The sequence below is a fragment of the Natrix helvetica genome (genome assembly GCF_964273705.1).
Source record: "Natrix helvetica genome assembly, chromosome: 4".
NCBI lineage: Eukaryota > Metazoa > Chordata > Lepidosauria > Squamata > Natricidae > Natrix > Natrix helvetica.
In genome coordinates, this window is record NC_138550.1 from 97408564 (window position 1) to 97435839 (window position 27276).

General features: G+C 40.8%; 1 protein-coding gene across 14 annotated transcripts in view; it reads right to left on the bottom strand.

The window, feature by feature from the left end:
* Window positions 1–9532: 9532 nt before the first annotated feature.
* The window catches only part of RREB1 (ras responsive element binding protein 1), a 190858-nt gene continuing 173114 nt past the window's right edge, over window positions 9533–27276 (bottom strand). For all 14 annotated transcript variants that reach the window (XM_081951887.1, XM_081951886.1, XM_081951888.1 and 11 more), the window contains 2 exons: window positions 18424–19185; window positions 9533–14761 (listed from right to left, as the gene is read on the bottom strand). In XM_081951887.1, coding sequence (XP_081808013.1) covers window positions 14241–14761; window positions 18424–19185 — 1283 coding nt within the window. In that variant the 3' untranslated portion in view covers window positions 9533–14240. The remainder of the gene's footprint in view (window positions 14762–18423; window positions 19186–27276) is intronic.

Here is a 27276-nt window from a genome sequence, read left to right on the forward strand (position 1 = left end):
CTAAAGATAATAAAGCTCCTTGGGGGCAGGGCAGAATACATGGGTAATATAAAAAATAAATAACAAAATGGATTTTTAAGTGTACATTTTTAAAAATTCTAATTTGGGCTTAATTTATAAATCCAGGTTTCAATGAAGGGTCTTCTTGAACCCCAATATTTCTCTAATTAAGGTATCTGAAAGATGTCAGATAAAGGACGTGGGATCCCAAATCTTCTTGTTTTAATTGCCACATCCCATTTTTTTCTGGCTTGATTAAAAAGGATCCCTAGTGCTTCTTCTTGTCAAAGAGCTCTCCAGCAAAAAAAAATCTGGGCTTGCCAGAATATATCCTTTAAAAGATTATGTTTCTTTCCTAGCATAGCAGTGCATTGAACTAATTAGTCTTTCCTTGATTCTACAAAGTCAATGAGGGCTTGAAATATTAAAGGGGCAGGTATCTCACTATTCCAGTGCCCTCGTGGTTACGTGCCACAAAGGCAAAACTGATACGTCCAGTTAACTAATAACATTGTTGGGCTTCAGGATTTAGTAATCATGGCCTAGAGCAGGGTGGAGAAAATGGCTCTTTTATCACTTGTGGACTTTAACTCCCAGAATTCCTGAACCAGCCATCACTCCCCACTTCTGGCCTATAACTTTCCTGATGTTTTGTTGGAATATCTGCAGAAGCAAAGTGGTCCCAGGCAATTAGAGGGGCTGACTGAGCTCCTGTATTTATAATCAGGACTCCTGAATGCTGATTGATCTTTAGTTCACTGGTTTCTGATTGGTGCAGGTTGATGAGAACTGGTCTCTGATTGCTTCTTTGTTGGCACCTGAACCCTGTATTTTGGAATAAAAAGAAAATCTCCTGCAATTCAAGCCAGATTCCTGGAAACCTGACAAGTTTAGAAATAGCTTGTCATTGGCTTCTTCCAGTGCTTTTTTCAGTTTTCCATGAGTTTATTGCTTTGGGATTTCCTTGTATTTTCCATTCTAGCACCAACATGAGTTCTGGGCACTGTGGTTCAAAAAGAAGGACAGGACTTCCGGTTAACGTTGTAGTGGGAATGGCTGGAAAATAGCGAGCTCTACTGGGCTCCATGAAATGCAGCCGGCAACTGCTGGCCGGGAGACCCTACGGGGTCAAGCCACCCTGGAGGGGTGGTGAAGAAAGGAGAGGCGCTTCATTGATCATGAGGAAATGACAATTTCCTCATTGATCCAAAGAAAGCTCTCCCAAATGGCAGCAGGGATGACGGACATCTTGGTCTCTCATAAGCTGGGACACTAAGATTTTGTGCTGGAGCAGTGCATGGACAGAGCAGTGAAACTGGGTGATATAACTTCCATCTTTTACCCCAAAGATTTAACCCAAGTCAAAAATTACAAAAAACAATCTCCAAATAGTAAAAAAGCGATTGGATTTATGGAGAAGGATTAAAGACTAAAAATTAAAGAGAAAGACTAAAGCTTAAAGACTGAGATGCAAAAGAAATATTTAAAGGATAATTAAAACCATAGAAAGCCTGTGAAAAGTGATTATTGGGAGAAATTGCTTTTCTAAACTCTATCTTTAATCACCCCCCCCTGAATAGATGACAGTCAGCTGTTTTGACTTTTACACTCTGTTGAATGCTGGAACTGGGAGCAGGAGAGCCATCTACTGAAAAAAGTAGATTATTGCACCCTGGGAAATTTGAATGAAAGTGAGGAGAAGAGAGAAAACAAACAACACCTGGAAGACTATTTGACCTTCATTTTATCTTAGTAGGCAGTTTGGAGGCTTGGAAATACCTACTGAGCTGTTTGAAGATTTTTAAGGCAAACTGAACTATAAATACCAAAACCTTATTGAACTGTTTATTGAAAGGTGCATTTGAAAGATTTGAGGAAACCTGGTGGGCCAAGCTGGAATTGATCCACTAACATCATTGGATAAATCATCCTATGAGGCAAAAAAAGAAGAAAAAGAAGAAAAGCAATTTTAAAAGAAGAGAAAAAGAAGAGAAAAAGAAGAAAAGACTTTACAAATTACAAATTCAGGAGACTTAGAGATATAATCCTGAGATCGATTAAATTTCATTAATTTAATTTAACCAATTTCGTTGCATTTAAGTACAATGACAATAAAGATTATACTTATACTTATTAAAACTGGTTTCATTGGTGTTTATAGAAACTGAGATATTGGAAATATGGTGGAAATTGAGTAATACATAAATATTAAAATATTGATGACTTAACAGGGGTCAACAAACACATTGTATGAAGAAATGTAATTGATGTTTAAATATATATTTTGGAAAAGCAATAAAATAGCATAAAGAGAGAGTAAAGTTAAAGAGGTGAATATGAAGAACCTCAACAAGTGGGGAGGGAATAAGTACAAATTGGAAAATAGTATTATATATATTAATATATAAAAGAATATATTATAATTATAATGAGCATATTAAAGTTAGAAGTTGGAAGTTAAAACTATGTATATGTAATTGTATTATTACTGTCAGCCCTGTGTAAAAATGTTTTTTGCTAAAAGAAATCTGCAAATAAAACATAAACCAAAAGAAGAAGAAGACAAAGACAAAGAAGAAGAGGAAGAGGAGGGGGGACATATTGGAGCAAATTCAGAAGAAGGCTATCAGAAAGGCTACCAGGATGTAAGAGAGCTGGATGGATTATAAGCCTTTTAATGAATTGTTGAAAAACCCTCTCTATGTTTAGCTTGCATAAGACACAATCAAAGGGAGATATGATTGGGGTCCTTGGTGAGTTTCCTTGTTTTCTTGTGGACGTTTCATTACCCAAACTAGGTAACATCATTAGTGTTAGTAACTAGTAGCACTGATTATGTTACTTAGTTTGGGTAATGAAACATCTGCAAGAAAACAAGCAAGCTCAGAGAGCACCAAGGGCCCTTCATATCAACCCTAAGCTACAAATAGTCTCCTTTATTGGGAGATACAATCAGTCTTCAAATATCACAAAGAAGTGGAAGTGGACTTCTTTCTATTGCCCCATAAAACAGAACCCAAATAAATGGGTTGAAACTAGTAGGTAGGTAGAAAGGTAGTCAGTTCAGACTAGAAGTCAGGAGAAATTTCAAAACTGTATGAGAACATGGTAAGCGTTGCTTCATTGAAAATCTTCAAACAGGAAAATTTGGCTGGTCATCAGAAATGTTCAAAAGCAGGAGTGTCAAACTTGTGGTGTCATGGCGGCGTCACGTGATGTATCGGGACTTTTACCCCCTTTGCTAAACTGGGCGGGGGCGGAGCCAGCACATGATGCATCCAGCCAGCGGGCCACGAGTTTGACAGCCCTGTTCTAATGGATCCTGCACTAAGCAGACAATTGTAGTAAATCCATCCCAACTCTGATTCAGCTACACTGGTTAATCCTTCAAAAAAAAAAAAAAACCCAATCAGATTAACCAGGTGCTACCATTTACCAGGGCACTGTGTAAAAACAACCAGATCATTCATTTGGTTCTTACTCATATCTTGACATGAACTGTTTTCTCAAGTATTAAAGGAAAACAGCGCAACAAATCATGAACTTCTATTTTAACTTGTGTCTGGTTGTTTGTTTACATTTGGAAAATAAAAATCATATTCCCAAGTAACCAGGCAAGGCTCATTTTGAAAACTGAGTGCCAGCACTATCTAGTACAAATCAGGGAGTCAATTTATTCTCCAAAGCACCTGAAGGTAGGACTAGAAGCAATGAATGGAAACTAATCAAGGAGAGAACCAACCTAAAACCAAGGACAGGTTTCCTGACAGTTAGCACAATTAATCAGTGGAATGGCTTGCCTCCAGAAGTTGTGAATGCTCCAACATTGAGAAATTTTAAGATGAGATTGGACAACCATCTGTCTGAAATTGTATAGGATTTCCTGCTTGAGCAGGGGGTTGGACTAAAAGACCTCCAAGGTCCCTTCCAACTCTGTTGTTCTGTTAAATTAATAGGATAGCTACACATGTGGGCAGATTACTAAATCTTTTTGTGGTCTAGCGACTTTTGTGGCTTAGCTTTCACATTTCATCATGTGCAAGTAACTGCCAATACCACACAATTTGGGTTCAGTGTAAACATGCAATTATTTAATTCCACATTGCACTAAAATCTAGGGAGTAGGAAGGAGAATACAGACTGGCAATCATGGTGCACAGTTGGGTCTTCCTCATGAATGTGATGTACACTTACATGGACTGCACTGTAATCAGTCACATTAATTCTTGATACAAAACCCGGAAGATAATGAGAACTGAAACTGGATAAGTTTCAAAGAAGGATCATATGCTTAAAAGGGGAGTTACGATACAATCAGTCTAGCTTACAATCTGCCTACACAAAGATATTTAGAGATGCTACACTCATATTTCATGTAGGCAAACAAATACTATATATATACTGCAAGTGGAAACACTCAAATAATTGGGGAGGAGGAAGTTTGGAGAATTGATATACCCTAAAAATGTAAGCCAAGAAATTAAAAGACGCTTGCTCCTGGGGAGGAAAGCTATGGCAAATCTAGACAACATACTAAAAAAGCAGAGACATCACCCTGCCAACAAAAGTGCATATAGTCAAGACTATGGTTTTCCCAGTTGCAATGTATGGCTGTGAAAGTTGGACCATAAGAAAGGCTGAGTCCCAGATAATTGAGGTCTTCGAACTATGGTGCTGGAGAAAAGTCCAGCGAGTCTCTTGGACTGCAAGGTGATCCAGCCAATCAGCCCTAGAGGAGATCAACCCTGACTTCTCTTTAGAAGGCCAGATTCTGAAAATGAAACTCAAATACTTTGGTCACCTAATGAGAAAGAAGGACTCACTAGCGAAGAGCCTAATACTGGGAAAGAGATTGAGGGCAAAAGAAGGGGACCACAGAGAATGAGGTGCTGGATGGAGTCACTGAAGCAGTAGGCATGAGCTTAAATGGACACCAGAGGATGGTAGAGGACAGGAAGGCCTGGAGGAACATTGTCCATGGGGTCGCGATGGGTAAGACAGGACTTCGCAACTAACAACAACAAACAACAAATGTAAACTGCAATGGATATTACTTTTCCCTCTTCTCACGCTGTTTTCACATGAATAACTCCTGATATTAACAATCCAAAGGTTACTAGCCAGGCCAATTATGCCATTAATATAGAGAAGGGTGATTACAATAAAGACCCAGCTAATGGTCTCCCAAGAAACTACAGGTATAAGACTATATAAGTCCCCTCAATAATAGCTAATTTTCAAAGGGCAAGATCTTTGTTCTGATTCATCTCTGAAGAACCACTCAATCGAAGCAAAGGTTGTATGAACTTCTACAAACCTGTTCAATATGGACAACCCAATGAGAACAAGAAACTGATTTTCCCAGGAATAACTGATTTTCCCAAAATAACTCTGTATTGTTTTAACCGCGTGCTTCTTTTATCATCCATCTGACCTTTCATTTATTTAGTTGTTGACTTAGAAGTTTGTTCTGAATTGCCCTTTACCCATTGATTTCCCATTATGATTTTTTTTCTTTCCATTTAATTATGTCGAATTCTTAGAAACGTCCTGGACAAATCCCCGTTTTCTTCACAAGATTTATCAGATGTGGTTTACCATTGCCTGCTTCTTAGGGCTGAGGGAAGGGCTGGTCCAAAGTCATCCAGTTGGCTTTGTGTCTAAGGAAGGGCTAGACATTGTGGTCTCCTGATTTCTGGCTTGTTGCCTTAATCTTTTCACCAAACTGGCTCTTCCTGAGTGATATATTAATGCAGCACATTTTATTATCCAATCACCATATTTCAGGCAGTTCAGTCTCTGTTGGATTACTGTTTTTAATTCTGCTTTTTTATTGTCTTAAATCCACTGAGGCTGCTTACCAAACCCCTCAAGTTTCTTTCCCTCCTGTGTTTCTCCAACCGGGACTCCTCTTTTGCTAGACTTCAATCCCCATTTATTGTCAATTATGATGGTTAGGGATAATTAAAAATACGTATTACAATTTTTACCTCAAGGACAAAATCTGTAAAGGTGTTCTCGGCTATGTCAACCCATTTGTACGAACGTGATAACAACGAAGTCTAACAGTATCATTGTAGATACTACAAGAAACACTGGTCAGGGCAGGTACCTACCATATTGATGATGACATTCCCCTAAGACCTAAACTCAGGTAAGAGACATACACTTCCATTATATTTGAACCAGTGTCTAACACAATGCTACACTTTTATAGAGTCTATCTTCTTTTAAGCCCGTGATGACAAACCTATGGCACGTGTGCCAGAAGTGGCATGAAGAGCCCTCTCTGTGGGCACATGCACCATCACCAGTTGCTCTTCTAGTTTCTGGCACATGCATGCATGCTGGCCAGCTGATCTCCATGTGTGAACCCAAAGACTAGCTAGCTGGTGTACATGCACATGCCGGAAACCAGACCGCCAGGTGGCTGGTGCGCCTGTATGGGACGTCCACCTGGTCTTCGAGTTTCCAGGGCTCTGGGTCTTCAGGTTTCCAGCACTCCAGTACACGCAAAGACTAGCTGGCCAGCACGCATGCACGTGCTGGAAACCAGAAGACCAGGTGGCCAGCACACTCATGTGCACTGGCCAGCTGGTTGAGTTTCTGGGGCCCGCACGCTGGCCAGCTGGTCTTCGCATGTGCCAGAGCGTGCATTCCAGTTTGGGCATTTGGTGCTGAAAACGTTTGGCATTACTGCTTTAAGCTCTCACAGAAGAGAGCTAGAGATGTTATATATGTCATGTCCATAAAATTTTATATGGAAGGCGAGGGATATTTCCTTTTTTTTTTTCAGAGTGTATATTCCATATGGAACCCAGTGGCATAATTAATGTCAATTTCCAACCATAGCTGGACGTGTGCTATGTGCCATTTAAAAATATATAGTGTACTTTCTTGCAACAGGTTGGGCCATCTTCTGGTTTCTGAGGATTGGAGGTAACTGTGAAGTGCCCCAGAAACCAGAAGATCCAGTTCAAATGAGTATAAAGATTTATTGCACGCCTAAGCTCTCTACGAGAATCTGAACTATTAGCAGTCCAAGCAAACTGGCAACAGGTAAGTCACAGGGATTCAGAATGGGCTGCACTTAGATCTCCTGTGGGCACAAAGAAATTCATGACTGATGATGCATTTGGGCTCAGCTTGGTCATCTCCTACATTGCATGTATGACAAGGCCCAGCAAAAATGCAATGCTTCCAAAAAGAAAATAATCTTATTCCATTTTGCAAAGCTAATACTTTTCATTTTTTATTTCAAGTATTGGGTGGATTTTTTTAAAATGTAAAACTTATTTTAGCATTAATGACACGTTGACCATTTGTTTTAACAGGAAATCACATAACCATTTCCATTCTTCCTCCCCCCCCCCCCCCGCGAATCCTAGAATCCAGTAACACACTGAACCTATCAGGAAATCCATGATGGGTTCCAGAGACTTCAAAGATGGTGCGCATGCCAACTACGGGAGCAACACACCCCAGCAAATGCCACAAGAAACAGAAGAGGCCATGGGTGTTGGAGCTTTGTGAAATGGGGATTTATTCTGCAATCTACATGATCAGAAGCAACGTTAACGATTAAAATTCTGCTCCAGGCAGAATGGAGAGCTGCTTAAGCAATTTAACCAGGCTTTGGAGTTTTCTGGGAACTCAACACTGACTCCACGTGACTGTGTCCTAAGAGAACCAGGAGAGTGCCGTAAACCAGGATAATTAAACATGGGGCCAGGATTGTTGATAGAACAGACAACCAAACTTTTTGTCCAGCTGAATATTAATACTCAAAAGAAAAGCAAGAGAATGCAGCTGTTGGAAACGTTTGAAGTGTCATCTGTGATACTCTTGGCCCTGCAGGTGCCGCCTCACTTCCTTTTATACACTCTTTTAACAAAAATGTGGGAATGTTGGAACTGGGATTAAAAGCCTCTGGACAACAGCATCTAAACGACCAGAGAATAAAATTCAAAGAAATATTTTATGCAGCAACTGTCAGTTTCCTCTGAAATACAGCCACAGTGTTGTCACAAAGAAGTTATTTATCTACTCCATTAGAGGGGTCAGTGATAGCCCCAAAATACCCTTAGAAATGTCCTAAGGCAGTGATGGCTAACCTTTTCTGGACCAAGTGCCCAAAGCATGCATGTGAACCCCCAAAATGCCATGGGTGTGCGGCCTCCACGCATGCGCCCCACCCCAACACATGCCCCCCATGCCCCCCAACCCTTCGTGCATGCACGCACAGCCCCCCCACTTGCCCCACCCCACACATATACACAGCAGAGACCCAAAGACCAGCTGGCCGGCGGGAAGCGTGTGCGCATGTGCAGTTGAACTGGGGTGACGGCTCATGTGCCCACAGAGAGGTCGCTGTGTGCCACCTCTGGCACACTTGCCATATGTTTGCCATCACGGTCCTAAGAATTACCATGATACACACTGCTTTGCTTAATTCACACTCAATAGTGAGTTTTTGAAACATGAAAAAATATGCTATACAATTTTTCATGGCAGGGTGTGCTGCAGTTTTTTGAAATAAGAAAACATTGATTCACAAGTGATTTTTTTTCCCCCTTGAAAATCCCATTTCCTTCTAGAATTACGTCTCTTAGGAACAATAATGCATTTATCATCATTATCAAATTAAGATTCCAAGACTTCAAATGCCCAATTTTCTCCACAGCCTGCTTTTTCATCTAGTTTAATGTATGCATGTACTCGATGTCCTGTCTTACTTTCTTTTTTTCTTTGTCTTCTTGTTTATCTCCCCACACTGCAGCTTTCAAATATTCCTTTTCCATCAACATTGAAGCTCAGGGGCAGCTCCCAATCACAGGAATGATTAGAAACATGTGTCTAATAAAATACTCCTGCCTGTGTTTGTGTCAAATCATTTTGAGTAGGAAATCTGCCCATTTGTCTCTCGGATGTTGAAATGAAGCTGGCTTAGAGAATGCTGCAAGTATTTACTCAGTCATTAGAGCTTAAAAGAAAAGTATTCGCTCTGAGATGATACTTCTAATATCTCTCCAGGGTTCCATGCGCTTACAACTGTGCCACCTAGTGGCGAAAGACAGCTACAATATCAAAATGTACAATCCACCTTCCCTGAGAGAGAGATGCAGCTGTTACGTTAGGTCATGTCCCCATTTACGAAGTGTTATTATACATCCCACCTCCATCTTTGGAAAGGAGTTATATGCAGTGTATATACCCTCTGTGATGTATTCTTCAATTCAAGAATTAAAAGATCTTCCCCCTTTATGCATTTGCACTAGCAAGGTAACTATTTGCACTAAGCGTGGGCAAATATAAAGGGAGCAAAACAATTTAGCTTATTATTAAATACAAATCTTTGGAGGGGGACAAAATAACTCAGTAGGAGAAAGAGCAAGTATAATATTCTGGGTTTTTTTGTTTTTGAAAAATAATCCCAACTGAAAATACACAAAAGCGTAAGCGTATTAGGACTCCCAAATGCACAAAAAGATCCATTGTTTTACAACTTCCAAAAGTACGATTTTCTTTTTTTAAATATAACCTTTTATTGCGTAGATCGTTTGATACAGAACAGCATTATTTTCATCACTTTGAATCTGGAAGTAACATACAACTGAATGAGAAGAATAGAAGTACCCAAAGAAATAGTGTGATTCTCTGTTCATGTGGCATAAATCAGTCTTGTACACAACTTGTAGCAGCAGTTTTTAAACGTTCCCTTTCGAAAATATATATATATATCTATATTTCTATATATAAATTGTACACACTAATTATCTCCTTGCACGGGCTGAAACTTTTTGAATTAAAACATCTGTCTTAAGTGAAGAGAGAATGGTGAAGAGAGAAAAATACTCAACCCATCCTATCCCATCAATACTAACCAAACTTGCATTACCAGAAGGGAGAATCCTCAATGGATAAGTCACCTCCTCAAAACCATGATAGTGTCACCTTGGGCTGAAGGACACAGAGGTAAGGGATTTATCACTTTATGCAAGCTCATTGCCCTGACTTCCTTTCTGGATCTTTTCACCGACTTAATGGCTTTGAGAAACCAGAGGATTTAAGGCAATGTCGGCTCTACTCTCAATTATTTCACAATTCAACCATCCGACCAACACAGCAGGCAGCAACACGCAGGTTCATCCTGGGACTGGGAGGTACTCCAACAGCGACTATAGCGTTGATGGGAAAATTGAGGATCAGGTTGTAGAAAGAAAACAACAATAACTAAAAACCGTGGGGAAGCTGGAATTAAACCATCAAGAGAGCTAGCTCTACATCAGTAGTGCTGTTACTGCTGCACGTATCAGGTCTATTTTTTTTATTCTTGGTTCTTTTTATACTTTCACAGTCAAGTGCTTATTGTAGTGATTGAATTTTCACCATTAGCTCCTTTACAAGTCCAACAAGAGATTTTCAGATTAAAAAAAAAAGCGCCCTGAGAGAGGAAAGGGGAGGGAGAAGAAAAAAATCATGAAGATGCAGAGAAATGAACTAGTTCAACATGCAAACTAAGCCTAAGATTCACCCATAGTTTAAACACATTATAAAAGTTCACAGTTTTAATATTGGGGGTGGGGTGGGGATTGTGAATGGTGAGGAGAGGGAACAACAAAAGGGAGCACATTTTTTTTTCTTCCATCAAATGCAACTAATAAAAACACCAGTAAAATGTGGCAAGATTTTATAATATACTACGATATACATAACGACTAAATAAAGCTTTAAATCAATAGTGATTATTGCTAGTAGATGTCCCGGCAGGGTGCTGGGATATTATTCGCTACATTATTTCTGCAGCATAAAGTTTTGTTCAGCTCTGTCAGACTTGCACCCCTCCCCCCCCAAAAAAGGCCAAGAGATTAAACAGGTCTGCAGAATGACCCATTCAGCCTGAGGGCAGCCCTGACACTCCTGATTTAACTAATGGCTTCTCCCCCACAATATTGCGCAGTTTAGTGTGGGGAGCTGCAAAAAAAAAAAAAAACCCCTCAAATTAATAACAAAATATTCCCAAATAACAATTATAATAATTATAATAATTATAATAATAATAATAATAATATAATAGCAATTTATATTAAGGGATGCAGAAATTGACTTTGATGGAAAGCATCTTTTAGCAAATGATTTTATATTCTGAAAGAAAAAAACCTGGTATTTATTTTTAATAGTCCAGAGGACTGGTTTCAAAACTGTTTTATACACCCTCTACAACAATGAAATCTGTGCCTCATATCCTGTATGAAATAATATCGCCCCAAAAATGATCTCCTCGCTCTTCCTCTGCAGTCTGAATTGAATCTCTAAAAAAAATAACAAACATGAAATAGATTGGTATAATACTCCCAATTTTTACCCAGAATTAAGGATATATTACTTTACTTCTATGTAACATCGACTTGTTTCTAATTTGCTTTCAGTGCTACTTGCACAGAGTATCACTTTAGAGCAAGGTGGATCAAATTTGGTTTTCCAGAACTTGTTCAATTAATGTCCCAAGTTACAACAGCCACTGAATAAGAATGCTGGGTGTTTTTAAGCCAGTCAATTTGGAACTCCACTATTTTTTCCACCCTGTATTAATAATTTTAAGTTAGAGGGCAGGAAAAAAATATATGAACAAAAGCAGTTCAATGTGAAAGAGCAACAGAAAAAAATCCCAGAAATACTATGTCTTTGCCCTATTATGTATGTATGTATGTATGTATGTATGTATGTATGTATGTATGTATGTATGTATATGCCCCACAACTAAGTAAATGGGTCATTCCTGACCCACAACTCAGCCCGAATCAGAATATGTGGACCCCAGGCAAATTTCAGCAGACTCCCATGAATGCAGGGTTTATAAAAAGAGCATCAGTCACACACAGCCATATCGTCTCTTGCCAAAGGCTCCTTGAAGAGAAAAGAAATTGCTTTGAGAACTGGGTTCACAACCATGTACAACTGGAAAATAATTGTGGATTTCCTCCATCTTTAAGATGAGGGTACAGAATTAGGATAATCACCCCAAAAGACTAGCTTTTTTTCACACTGGACACAGAACTAGCCGCATAGCATCCTCTGGGTCACGCATTAGTAGCAACAGAACTACAAGTGAAATTGTCAGCTGTCTTGTTTACAACCAATTCTGTGTTTGTTATCTTTAAAATGGAAATAAAGGAATGTCGCAATGCAGCCATATTTGCACACATACACACAAGTCACACATACATGGAGAGGGCAATCCCATTGAAATTAGTTATTTTTTTCCCCTCTCAAGACAAATGGGCCACACATTAATGTAGTAGAAAACGAACCTTACAATCTAACACACCAGCTTAACTGGGTCAATGGATCAGTCTTAAAGTTGGAGGACTTGCCTTATCTCCTGTTGCCAGCAACAGGAATGTATAGTCCATTCCCAATTTAGAACAGTATTTAAACATTTGGGAAAAGGTCTAGAAACCTTGGGGAATAAGTATTTTTGTCCATCTGGAAATTTTATTGCCAGTAATAGACCATTTCCTTGCTTTAAAGCACATTAAGGTAATAAGATCACTTAAGGGTTAGGATTCTTTACTCTATTGTTTCTGGAAGACTAAATCACCTTATTTTTTTTTTATTAAACTGCAACTACTGCAAATTCCAAACTATGCCACCGCATTTGCAGTGCCTTTCGCATGAAATCTGGATAGCCTTCTTCCAACTCATTTATCTTCACGCCATTAATCCATTTGACTCCTTTCTCTTTTATTAACTTACACTGAACCCCCTTATCTGCTGAGGTTCATTTGACACAATCGTTCCCATGAAATTGAAGGCATATGTATGATTGGATGGGAAAACAGAAGTGGACACACAGTAGCAACCTAAATGCGCTACATGCATTCAATTGGGGGGGGGGGGGGAGAAAGACCTCGGAACAATCCTCTGTGGCATGAACTTTCAATTCCAGGAAGGACTCTTGTTTTCCTGAATTCATTGATCAGACATACACTTCTTGCCTATGTATCATCAGTATGAACACAGAGGAATTGGGGAAAGCTTTAGTATTCACTCTTTCTACACCCTCCATGTAAATTTATGCTATGTCCACCTGGATTGAATCGTGAACGGGGTCTTTCACTGTTTTCCACTTGATGCGACAGAGCGTCAAACCCAAAAGAAGAAACGTCAGTGAGGGATTAGGCAGAAATATCTAAGCAGGCAATCCAAGCTGTGTTGTAGATTTCCGTGGACAAATATTGTCCATTGGTTTCTGCAGAATGCAGAGATTAGCAAACTAACAACTTTTATAAAATATTAAAACAATAATATATTGAAACACAAATCAAACATATATATACACACACACACACAAACTGTATGCATATATATGTGTATGTATACACACACATACATATATAAACATAAACAGTGGGCGCATATTTCCATAGGTTTTTTTAAGTCACTATGCCACCCTTTCTGTATACTCTTTGAAGTCCATAATGGTAAGAAAGGGCCTTGTACAAAATGACAGTAGCCATCACTGATCATGTGAGGAGGAGGAGGAGGAGAAATAGAAGAAATAATGAAGATAACAGTAATTGTGGCTTTCTACTTTTAGCTTGAACCAAGCTTGAAAATCTTAATTTATATTAATACGTTGAACTGCTTTAACTCTTCCTCGTGATTAAAAAAAAGTCTGAAAAGACAAACCGAAAACAAGTTAACCTTTTATATCTACTTCTTCTGCTTGGGATTTTTAATTTTTTTTTTCCTTCCAGTTATTGGCTGCAGTTTCTTAGGGCTTTCCTTGCACCACTGACTCCACCTTGTTTCCAGCTCAGAGAATACACAAAAGCGGCTATCCACAGATATACAGGAACAAATTCACACACCCGAATTTTTTAAAAAAAAAGTAACATTAATGCTTAAATGAAAAAGGTCCTCTCCAAATAATTAAAATATTTTTTTAAAAAAAAATCATCTAATTTGCTTTTAAAAAATATCTACCATACCAAAAGACCTAATAAAGTAGTAAGGCACTCAGACCAGTATATAATTGTAGTCTTTTGCATTATTTATACTGAAGGGTTTATGGCACTGAATCCAGACTGTCCTACATCCTCCCCGATCCCATCCACCCATCTCCCACTCCTGGGTCACCACAGCAAGTTGACACAGCAGCAAAGGAAGGCTTGCTCTGTCAACTTTAATCCTGTGTCCTGGATCAGGTTGCTGGGGTGCCACTGAAGCCATAGCTGTCATTCAACTTCCAAGAGCTGAGGCGCATTCTCTGCAGAGGCAAGGATATGACTCATGGAGGATTTCTTGTTCTGGATCTCCAACAAGTCCTGAATGAAGTCAGAGGAGCTCTCACGATCGGCCTTTCCTCGAGACTCCTGCTCTTTCGCTGTCGATTTCGGCACCTTCTTGCTTGGCTCGGCAAGGCCTAAACTTGAGGCTTTCCCAGCTGGCTTATCATCCTTACAAGAGTAATCCTTGGTGGCATTGGCCATGCTTTCTCTGCGGCTCCTGGTCACCGGAGAATGGCTTCCAGGCCCCACAAGGGCATCGCCCTCGTTTTCCGAGATGGGGTTTGTGCTGCTGGGGAGAGACTCGTTCTCACTGTCTTCTTCCCCCCGTGAACGGGTGTCCTCTCTATCACTGTCCTTCTCGTGATTCTTGGCACTTTTTACCTTCTGATGGATGCGCTGATGACGAACCAGGCTGTGTTTCAAAGTAAAGGTCCGTTCGCAGGTTTGACATTTGTATGGCCGCTCCCCTGGGGTATCAAGGGAAAAAGAGACAAAAATCAAAGGTCAGACATTCCTTCATCCCCGAGAGGGTCCTTTCTTGCTTGCTTGGGATGACCAGTGACAGATCCTCTTTAACGTGTACAGAATTAGCAAGGCTGACAAGGGGCAAAAGAGAAATGTTTACCATGAACATTGGGGCAATATTGTGGTTTTAATCCATTTCCCCTGAGACATACTTAAATGGCCATATTTTACTCAACTAACTCTAACCTGACAATTATATTATATGAATACACGCTGTAATGTAAGTAGTAGAAAGCCCACTATTACCATCATTTTTGTCTTATTTTTAACAATTAAAGCAACATGGTGCATTTTAAATGTTTTCAATTACAGCTATCACAATCCTTTTCACATAAAAATTCCAAAATAGCTTTATCCTGGGCCAGATTCAACCCCCTCCCAACAGCAATTATTGAAGGAAGATACTATAAAGTGCCCTTTGAATAGACACTGTGTCTATACAGTAGACAAATAATTGAAACAATGGAACATGCAGAGGCTCATAGCAATCACGGTTACACTTATATACTGCTTCACAGTACTTTACAGAGTCACCATTTTGTCCCCAACAATCTGGGTCCTCATTTTACCAACCTTAGAAGGATGGAAGGCTGAGTCAACCCTTGAGCCAGTGAGTATCAAACTCCTGACAGTGAGCCGAATTAGACTGCAATACTCCATTCTAACCACTGCGCCACCATGACTCCTCATCAGGAATTAGTATTTCCATTCTTTACTAAACATCAAGATCTTCAGAAGCTAATAACTACTTTAAAAAATTGATTGTTTCTTTACAATCCTTTCAGATACAGGGTTTGCTGATGACAGGAGCTGAAGTCCCTTGACAAGGCTGCTAGAAGAAAGATTTGTGCATTTGTCCCTACTGATAGGAACGGGGGGAGGGGGGTGCCTTGTTCCTCTCAATTGAATAGCACGCTTTACCTTTATAAATATCTATCTAATCATGTCTATATACAAAACTCTGCATTTTTGTGGTTTTTAAAAAAATAATCCAGATAGGTGATAGATAGATAGATGATAGATAGATAGATAGATAGATAGATAGATAGATAGATAGATAGATAGATAGATAGATAGATAGATAGATAGATAGATAAGATAGATAGAGCTTAGATGATGATGATAGATAGATAGATAGATAGATAGATAGATAGATAGATAGATAGATAGATAGATAGATGATAGATAGATAGATAGATAGACAGACAGACAGACAGACAGACAGAGCTTAGATGGTGTGTAGGCAGGTAGGTAGGCAGGTAGGTAGGTAGGTAGGTAGGCAGGCAGGAAGACAGACAGACAGACAGATAGATAGACAGCTTAGATGATAGGTAGGTAGGTAGGTAGGTAGGTAGGTAGGCAGGCAGGCAGGCAGGCAGGCAGGCAGACAGACAGACTGACTGACTGACTGACTCACTGACTTTACTGAATACACAGGAGACTGGAAAATTAGCTTCTTATAAGGAAAGATAAGGGCTTCATGGAGGGGAAAATGTACAGTTTCCATTATCTTTGCCTCATTTGGCTCCCCCCCTCCTTTTTTTTCCTAAAGAGAAGTGAGAATGAAAGGAGTAAAAAGTATTTGGTCTTCAATGGTAGATAGCAAAGGAAGTGCTACTTCATGAGTTGTTACGACTGGTTTTCATTTTTCCCTAGATTCACCTTAAGTTTTATCTTTTTACGAGTCACTTGAAGCTGCAAAGAAAAATGCCTTGTTATCATAGCTACCTGAATTTCACTAGATTTGACTTAAACTTTCTATAGAATCTATGTTAGCTTAAAAGATGGGCAACTATCATATCTCATACAGTTTATCCTTCATTTTTAAGCAACATGCCAAATCATTACAACGTGGGAGAGACGAACCCCGTTTTTAAATCATCTTACAAAATCTTTGCTGCTCCAGACAGATCAATGAGTCCCTAATGACCGAAGACATATTTGCAGAAAAATAACTTCTTTCGCTAAGTTTATTTCTGAGCAGAATGGATAGAAAAAGACTGAAATGCAGGCTGTCCGTCTTTCAGAAAACCCACAGCTATCTATTGCAGGAGCTCTTGCTTAATTCAGAGTCAATGTGATTAGATTGCTAAACTGGGGAACTCCCTGAATGACTGCCAGACTGAAGCGTAGGAAACTTAGTAAGTGACCTTGGATAATCACGATCTCTTGGACCAATCATCACCTCCACGTCTAGCCCGGATCACTGGTAGTTGAGAAGATTAAGCTATTTTGTCTTCCTTAAAACAGAGAAGGAAAACCCATCATGGCTCATAGGCTTAATCTTACCTAACAGAGCTTTAAACAAGGCCCCTCTCTGCCAAGATTGCCAATGACACATTTCCAGGCAGCTAAGATACAGCACCTGCAGAGGTGGCTTACCATGCAAGCGTTCAAAAGCACCAGTATATTCAACCCAACAATTGAGAAATCTGAAGATACTTTTAAGCAAAGCAAAGATGGCAATATTGTCTCTCTGCTCTATTCCTTCCCTGTTATCTTGAATATGGGTGACAAATCAGGTAGATGTGCTGTAAATTAACTAACCCAGAGGAAGTAAATACAGGCAGTTCTTGACTTAACAACAGTTCATTTAGTGACTGTTCAAAGTTACAACGGCACTGAAAAAAGTATCAGAATTTTGATCATGTGAAACGGCCAAAAAAGTGATTTATGGCCGTTTCACATGATCAAAATTCTGATACTTTCCAACTGGTTCGTACTTACGATGGTTGTAGTGTCCTGGAGTCATGTGATCACCTTTTGCGCTCTTCTGACAAGCAAAGTCCATGGGGAAACCAGGTTCACTTAACCACTGTGTTACTAACTTAACAACTGCAGTGATTCACATTGGCTTTTGCCAAGAAAGGTCATAAAATGGGGCAAAAGTCACTTAACAGATGTTTCATTTCGCTACATTAATTTGGGGCTCAATTGTGGTCGTAAGTTGAAGACTACCTGTACTTCGGATTTGGTCAGGCCAGAAGCTTTTCTCTCCCATATTTTGTGGCCTTCAATTCCAACTGAGCTGTCGTCATTTGACATGGAATCTCACACCGCTTTGTGGCTTTGTACAAAACTGCAAATCTCTTCAAATACAGACACAGCTTGCTAATAAATACTGAAGTTCTGAGGGGAAATCAAACAGGCTGCAAAGTAAAGGTTGAGATAAACCACCTATTGTAGAATATGCATCTAACTTATATGTCTTACTGTTCAAGGTACTAAGAATGTACGCGGGGTCCTAACCTAAGTTTGCAAAAGTGGGCTCAACATGATTTCGTGCTAAAATAAGAGTTTTGGAATGTTGCCATCTTCCTTCGTTATGTTGCTCCAAATATTTCAAACTGCCCAGGGCCAGAAACCTGAAGTTAGTTCTACATATTACTTAGAGCGCAAGGCAAATCAAACAGTTAAAGTAACAGGTTTTACCTCATGCAGAATCTGACAGCCCCACCTAGTTCAGCAGCCTCTGAGCAGCCAGTTTTTTTTAACAGTGCAGTTTAACTAAACATCCTAATGGATTCTATCTGGAACCTCTTGAATATATTCTATCACGGAATAATTACATTACTGCAAATAACCCTCAGTGGCCCCCATGTACCTGTGTGGGATCTCATATGCCGAGTCAAATCTTGTAGAGACCAAAATCTCTTGTTGCACACAGTACAGACTTTCTTCCTTTTGTCTGCCTTGGATTCACTCTTGGCGCCCACAGCAGACTTTGGCTTCCGGTCTTCATCGCTCTTTTCAGACGATTTTCTTTCCGTGCTCTCTCCCTCGGAGATGCTTTCGCTCTCCTCGTTTTCCCTTCCTGTTGCCTCACCATCTGTGGGAGACTCAGCACCCTTAATGTCCTTTACAGGCTCTTCCTGTTCAAGAGGTGGGTCCTCTTGCATGACAGGGACATGGGCTTGGTCTCCACTTTGAAAATGTTTACTTTCATCCTCACTGCTCTTTTCATCTTTCCTGTCGTCATGGGCATGGGCTTTTTTGTGCCGGCTAAGAGTACCAGCAAATTTGAAGGATTTCCCACATGTGTCACAGGTGTGTTTATTTTCAGACTGAGCCCCGTTGCCTGGGTTTTGATCGTTCTCAGCCAGCTTGAATTCCATGAACTTGCTAGCAAAATTGAGGTCCAGGCTTCTGTTGCTGACTGAATCTTCTTCCAGCTCATCTTCCCCCTCACTTAATTTCCCTTGTGCAGCCTCCTCGCCTTGGGATAGATCCATCTTCTTCTCTTCTTTGGGACTGCACTCAGATTCTTCTAAAGATTCGGTTGTTTCCTCTAGGTGCTCTCTCTCCCCAGAGGTCAAGTCGAGTGCTTCATTTCCTGCACTTGTATTTTCTTGATCAGACTGACTATCTGCAAGAGAGAACAGAGAAATATTGACTTTTTCAACACTCAAGGAAGCCCCATCGACATCCACTTTCTGTAATGCCATCGTCAACTATGTTTATCTGTCCTCTAGGCTTGTGGGTCTTGCATGTAGGACATTCAGCAATATATAATAACAATATTCTTAGATTCCAAATTCAATACTGTTGTGGACAATTGTGTGATGCCAAAAATCTCAGCTTAATTCAAAAACACACAAACAGTAACCTGGTGTATGAATGCTTGAGCCCTGTGCAGAAATTTCATCAATTCATGTGCAATAACCTCATATGCTATGACATTCTGGGAAGATTAATACATCCAAATGTGTTTTTCCTCAGTGGCACGATAGAAATGTGAAAGCGATGGAGCAAGCTATTTAATTAATGGGATCAGGCTCAAAGAAATCCTAGATCCAAATAGTTAAATTGTTGTTGATTTATCTGTGCATACCAAGGAGAAAAAAGCTGAATGTCTGAATATACTTTTAGCAAAGTACTGAAATTTTGATGAACTTTTTGTCATGTTCATGAACTACGTCCTTTAATCTAATGGAAGGAAGCATGCACAACAAACAGTATTCTGCAAAGTTTTGATTGAACAGCTGGACAATTTATGGGCATATTCATCAACATCTGACTGAAGGTCCTTGAATTAATCAGTGACTTTCACTAGAGGCTTCTGAATCAAATTTCAGCCCATGGAAACCATGATGCAGGCACCCTTTTAGCATTCCTCTGTCTTCTGAACTACATCAGGGAGACTATTTTTAGAATTGGTGCTCCTTCCCTATCCTTACAAGTTAATCCTATATTTCTTCTGGTACTACCAAAGAGAGACACATAGCAACATCATTATATCTGTTCCAAAATCCCAGGGATTATATATTTAGTTTGTCTAAACAACGTCATCCTTTCAAATATTTCACTTTTGGGAAAATGAAGGGGGGGGGGGGGAAGCCAAAGAAGCTTAGTCAGAATGCACAGCCAGTATGGTAGTTAGTCCTCGACCTACATCAGTTCATTTAGTGACCATCCAGTTACAACAGCACTGAAAAAAGTGAAACTTATGACCGTTTTTCACACTTATGACCATATCAGCATCCACTGTGGCCACATGAACAACATTTCAGACGCTTTGCAACTGACTCATATTTATGACAGTTGCAGTCTCCCGGGGTCACGTGATCCCCTTTTGCGCCCTTCTGACAAGCAAAGTCAATGGAGAAGTCAGATTCACTTAACAACCACGTTACTAACTTAACAACAGCAGTGATTCACTTAACAACTGTGGCAAGAAAGCCATAAAGTGGGGCAAAACTCATTTAATTGTCTCGCTTAGCCACAGGAATTCTGGGTTCAATTGTGGTTGTAAATTGAGGACTACCTGTATGGTGGTAGTGGTTTAAGTAGTTAGACCAGGGTTGGGAAGAGGCAGGCTGAAGTCCTTGCAAACGCACTGGGTGACCTATGGCCAGTCACTCTCTCTCATTCTTCACAGGGTTGCTGAGAAAAACTGAAGGAGGAAGTGCTATTTGTGTCACCCTGATTTTGTGAGGGAAAGATGGGATACAAACCTAGCCAATTAACCATTTCCTTTTTATCTTCAGCACACTTCATCAGGCTGGATATAGACTAGACATAGGGGTGTCCAAACTTTTTGCAAGGAGGGCCAGATTTGGTGATGTGAAAATGTGTGGGGCCGATCATTCAGCCTGACATTCTTTGAACCCTTAACATTAAATGTGAATTAACTACCGTATTTTTCGGAGTATAAGACGCACCAAGATTTTGAAGAGGCAAATTAAAAAAAAAGTTTTTGCACTCTCCCCAAAACGGCCCATTTTTCGTGAAAACGGGCCTTTTTTTTAAAGGGCATGAATAGCCCTTAAGAGGCTTCTAGAGTGCTTCTGGGGGCTGGGGAGGGGGAAGTTGAGCAAAAAACGGCCCGTTTTTTGCTCATTTATGCTCTCCACAGCCCTCAGGAGCACTCTGAAAACCTCCTAAAGGCTATGCACAGCCATTTTGGTGAAGGGGGCAGAGTTTTGGGAGGCAAAAAATGCTGTATTCAGTGTATAAGATGCACCCAGATTTTTAGCCTCTTTTTTGAGGGGAAAAAGATGCATCTTTATACTCCGAAAATTACGGTATTTTATGAAAGACTAAACAAATAACTCGGTGGGGAGAAGAGGCTGCGGGCCGCTTGCAATTTGAAAAAGGGCCGCATTTGGCCCCCGGGCCGCACTTTGGACATGCCTGGACTAGAGGAATGATGAATGGAACAAAAGAATACCTACTTTGATGTACAAAACGAGCACACTGTTTTGTAACTTTCTGGTTGTTTCTAATAAAGTTCTAGCTAGCTGTGGATTTTTTTCTTCACCACTTCTTGCCTTCCCACCCCACAAACTTTAGCGAATGTTGCAGCATAATAGGCTATGTAATCCTGATTAGATTTGGTGTTGACAGCCATTATGTTTTTAGAATGCCTTCTATACGTTACAAGAACGAACAGTCTCTAGATAAAAAGTCTAAACCCCTGAGTTTTTTGAAAGCTCAATAGTGGCTTAGAAATTAAAGGGATGTTGGAATGCTGATAAAATAGTGTTTTAGATCCTTTTTGTGCTGATTCATCGAGTTTGCATTTGTGAATGACAACAAGACAACCTTGAAAGGCCAGACAAAAACAGGCCAGAAATCAAGAGACTACTCACATAGTTTTAAACACATGAAAAATAAAATGGAGGCATTTCTCATTTCAAAACAGGGGGGGGAGGCAGGGGGGGGGACTAGGCTACTGAAATAAAACAGTATCATTGGCTACAGATAAAATTCTACAACATAATACCTGATCTGAAAATTCATGTGTTCTTAACAAAGTATCAGCAATAAAACTGTAGTTGATTGATGGAGGAAAGAAGGTATGTTTGAAACATTTGGGCAGGCATTTAAGCATGTTTTGTCTTTGCAATGGGAATGGGGTAGGGTCCTACAACTTAAAACCCATTTCCCAGCATTTCCAAATGCCCCCCCCCCCTGCTTAAGTACTACCTGCAGAAGAAACTTCATAATTGCGCAATGCTCTTTGGCAGTTCAGCAGGATCAATATAGCTTTCTTCTCCAGACTGAAAAATAACTTTTCACACTATTTCTTGGGAGTGAAAATGCTCCCTAAATATGTATATGTATATACATATGTATATATGTAGGGATATACATATGTATGTATTTGGGACGTGGTGACTCAGTGGCTAAGAGCTTGCCAATCAAAAAAGTCAGCAGTTCGACGGTTCAACTCCCTAGTGCTGTGTAATGGATGGAGCTCCCATTACTTGTGCCAGCTTCTGCCAACCTAACAGTTGAAAAGCATGTAAAAATGTAAGTAGAAAAATAGGGACCACCTTTCGTGGGAAGATAACAGCGTTCCGTGCACCTTCGGCATTTAGTCATGCCGACCACATGACTACGGAGACGTCTTCAGACAGCGTTGGCTCTTCGGCTTTGAAACAGAGATGAGCACCGTCCCTAGAGTCGGAAACGACTAGCCCATATGTGTGAGGGAAACCTTTACCTGTATGTATGTATGTATGTTTGTAGTTTTATCCCACTTTTATGTCTTTATAAGTAACCCAAGGCAGCAAACATACACAATAATCTTTCCTCTTCCTAATTTCCACACAACTCCTCCTCTTTGAGGTAGGCTGGGTTGAAAGAGAGTGCGTGATTTCAAAGTCAACCAGCCGGATTTCACATCTAAGGCAGGATTAGAACTTACAGAATCTTGGTTTCAAGGCTGTTGCCTTAACCACTACACCAAACTGGCTCTCTACAGTATATGGCACGGTGCTGTACTGATGAAAAGATTACACTTAACAAATGGTATCAATAGCCAAAACTCCATCTTGCAAAATAAAGGGCAGTTGAGTCCCTAAAAAGCTTTTCAATTTATAAACCAACCAGTGATGATTAACTGAATCTCTCAGTTGTTTTCAATAGAAAGAGTGCTTGACATCATTTTTTCTTCCTTAAAACGAAAGCATTGTATGTACAGTACATCTTCGCAGGCCAATGCAACAAAAAACTCAAAAAGCCTTAGTTAATAAATGAGATTTTAAATACTAGATTTGTTTACTAAGACGTTGAAGCCCTTACTCCCATTTGTCTCCCCATTAAAGTGTGATTTTAATATTATATTTCAGATATGGATTCTATTATTTCTCAATTTATGAATAACATTTTCCAGATTTCCTTAATTCCTCCCTCATTTCAGATGTTTTGAGATTACAGATGTTTTGATTTTACAGAGTTTCAGCCAGACTGGTAGACAGAAAACAGGCTGAGGTCTATCTGAGCAGATCTGAGTGATTTTCAGTAATGTACAACTATGTATCATTAAGAGCAATAACTTCTACCTTAATTAGAATGTTGAAACAAATAAAGTTTGGCTAATCAGATATGAAATTTTGGCACCAAGGTTTATTATTTAAGGGCGCTCAGAGCTCCTCCCCCCCCCCCCCCCCCCGCTTTGCACTACTGATTCCAGTTCATAGATTTGGGGCTTCTAGTTAAAAAGACAAATCCAAGAAATCCATTCTTGGCCCCAGACAACTGAGTAAGACCAAACAGAAAGAAAGCACATCTGCCTTCTCCGCTGCCCAACTACTCCCAGAGCCATATTTTACTTATCTTTTCATGGGAAAAATCCCACATCCATGATTGCTTGGGTTAGCAGAATCAAAACATACATATTGTACCAAATTTGCATGTGGGAAATGACAACTTCAGTGAACTATTTCCTGGGAGCTGTAACCTACACCCACAATAGTATGGCACGATTAAACATTATACAGTCACCATACTTTAAGGTATCTTCCTAATCCAATTATCTTTTGTATGTTCTAAGCATTTTGCAGGTTGCCATGGACTGCTGACCTCATAAATCTGCAGCTAGACTCCTTAATACTCCTCCCTTCATAATCATGTGCACTTTAGCCCGTTTACCTTTTTCTTTTCTTTTTTACGATGACTTGAGCAAAACCCCTCCCTGATCTTTCACAGAGACCTTATAAATACAGGCCCATTGTGTTGTCCTCACTTCAGTAAGCACAGAGAGTCACATGAAATACTGCTATTAGTCAAAAGAATAGATGGCATTATAGAAATTCTGTCGGACTGGGAAACCGGGTTTAAACCCTGTTCTTCCGACAGGTAACTGTTCTTGGGTGGGGTGGAAACAGCAATTCATTATTTAAAACTGTAAAGGCCAAGTTTCGAACCGAGTGGAGATTCTCAAGCACAACATACAGGCCTTAACTGAAATGCCTGCACGTTTTATGATTTGCATAACCGCCTGTTATATAAGGCATACATACCAGCTTTCAAAGGCTTAAGTTATAAGCTGTGGCACCTAAAGGACTCCTTTTCGTTCTGTCAGCAAACAGGGAGAAATCAGCAGCAAGCAGGACCTGAAAGACCACTAACTTGTTAAATCTGACTCAAGAATGTGAAGATCTAATGACACATGCTCCTGACTGCACTATTTAAGATGTGCAAATAATGCAAACTATCATCATCAGAAAGCATAAGATAAGAGCTAAGTGAATAGCTAAGAAGAAAGAAGCTGCTGTGCTGGGGAGGGGAAAAGGGGTGGGGAGGGGGTGTGAGCAGGTCTTTAATACATGCATTTCTCAAGTTATTTATTGATTCCCTTTTGTTGGCTCATAACTTTATTTGTAAACTAAGAAGCCCAGCATACCAACTGTAGGCAGAAATTAATCCAGGATCTACTATTAGATCTCGGGGTGATTTGCAGTAAATTGTATGTCTAATTCCCAATTATCTAACAATAGCAGCATCCAAAACCATTTGATCCTCCCTAATTGAGGATGGTGACAAAGAATGTTTGGTGGAGGAAGTGGGAATAGATTTTATCTAAAGAGACTTATGAGTTTAGTTCTGGTATGAGTTTTAATTTGTGAGCTGTCCATGGCCTCACAACGCTGGCAAAACACTGCCTATCTGAATTTGCAACTATCTAAATGTGGCACCTTACTGTAGTTTATACACAACTCAAACAAATAGCAAGCCTAAAATGTTGAAGTTTGCACCTCCTTCATCTACTGTCATTTCTAATTTCTCTCAATAGTAAATTATATATATATGTTCCAATCTTAAATAGCTTCCACTAGATGGAACACTTTGGTAAGATCACTTTCATACAAACGAAAGGATTTATATCAAATGCTGTTTAAACTTATCTTAAATAATTTTCAGTGATGTGCCTAAATTTACCCCTTGATAGGTAGGCGTTGCCTCCCCTCTATGGCAGAGACACAGTCCATTTACTCTAGCTTATGCATTCACTTGTGGAGAGAAAAAGTCCTCAAAATTAAACATCCATGGTTAGAACTGGACACAGATTCCTAAATTCTCCAACCTGAGATGCTGGGAGCAAGAGCATGGGTAGCAGCTAAAAGCAGGCACCTGCAAACATCACATTCAGAAGATAGTTTCTTTTGTTCTAATAATGGGAAAAGAACGTTGGTCTTACCTGAACGTTTTTTTCTGGAGTAGTGGAGGGAGGGGTCACAGCAGGGTTAACACAGCCTGATTGGTCCATTTGACTGAGAGAAAACTTCTTAACCTTCGCCTTCTCCCGTTGGTTCCCAGTTTCCGCGATGTCACGGCCAGCAACTGCAATTCAAACACAAACAAGAACAAGCCCCCCCGGGGCCTCCCGATTCTACACCTCCCGGACCCTGTCTAACTAACTAACTAGGGCGGGAAATGTGACCCCTCCCTCCACTACTCCAGAAAAAAACGTTCAGGTAAGACCAACGTTCTTTTTCCAGTAGAGTGGAGGGAGGGGTCACAGCAGGGACATACCCACGCTACGTCCCCGGGCGGGCCGACTGGGTCCCAGGTGAAGAATCGGCCACCACCCTCTGAAGGACCCTCCGGCCAAAGGATGCCTCAGCCGAGGCATAAGTATCCAAACGATAGTGCCTAATAAAAGGTGTGGGGGAAGCCCAGGCCGCCGCCCTACAAATATCCTCGAAAGGTGCCCTGGTGGCCCAAGCCGCCGAAGTAGCCGCACTGCGGGTGGAGTGCGCAGTGATCCCCGATGGGGGAGTCTTCCCAGAAGCCCCGTAAGCCTCAACTATGGCCAACCTAATCCATCGTCCGATGGTGGAAGAAGACACCTTACATCCTAACGAGCCCGGACGAAAGGAAACAAATAACGCTTCCGTCCTCCTAATGCCCTCAGTTCGCTTTAGGTAAATGCGAACAGCCCGGCGAACGTCCAGCTTATGCCACACCAACTCCCGCTCTCTCGAGGGATTGGGACAAAAATTCGGGAGCACGACCTCCTGGGCCCTGTGAAACTGTGAATTCACCTTCGGAATGAACGAAGGATCCAAGCGAAGGACCACCCTGTCCTGGTGTATTACACACAGGTCACTGCGTGAAGAAAGGGCCCCCAACTCTGAAATGCGCCTGGCCGATGTAATGGCCACTAAAAACACCACCTTAAGGGTAAGCAGACGCATGTGTACCGTCCTAAGTGGTTCGAACGGGGAGCTCGTCAGAGCCTGGAGAACCAGGGTCAGATCCCAGGTTGGAAACCTATGAACCGGAGGCGGGCGGATGTTAGCCGCCCCCTTCAGAAAACGCTTAATCAGTGGAGACCGGGAAAGGACGGGGGAACCCTCCCCCCCCAGAATGGTGGCCAAAGCCGCCACTTGCCGCCGGAGCGTATTATGCGACAAGCCATCCTCCAACCCCTTCTGGAGGAACTCCAACACGTTTGGGACGGTAGCCCTAGAAGGATCCAACCCCAAAGGGATGCACCACTTCGCAAACGCTTTCCATGTGGCATTGTAAATTCTAACCGTGGACGGCCTCCTAGACGCCTCTAAGGTGGCTATGACTCCTGACGAAAGTCTCTGCCCCCCCAGGATCCTCCGTTCAAGAGCCAGGCGGTCAGATGGAGCCACTGAGGCCCTGGGTGATGTAAAGCCCCCTGACTCAGAACGACCTCCCCCGGGGGAATCCTCCAGGGGTCTGCTACCGACAGCTG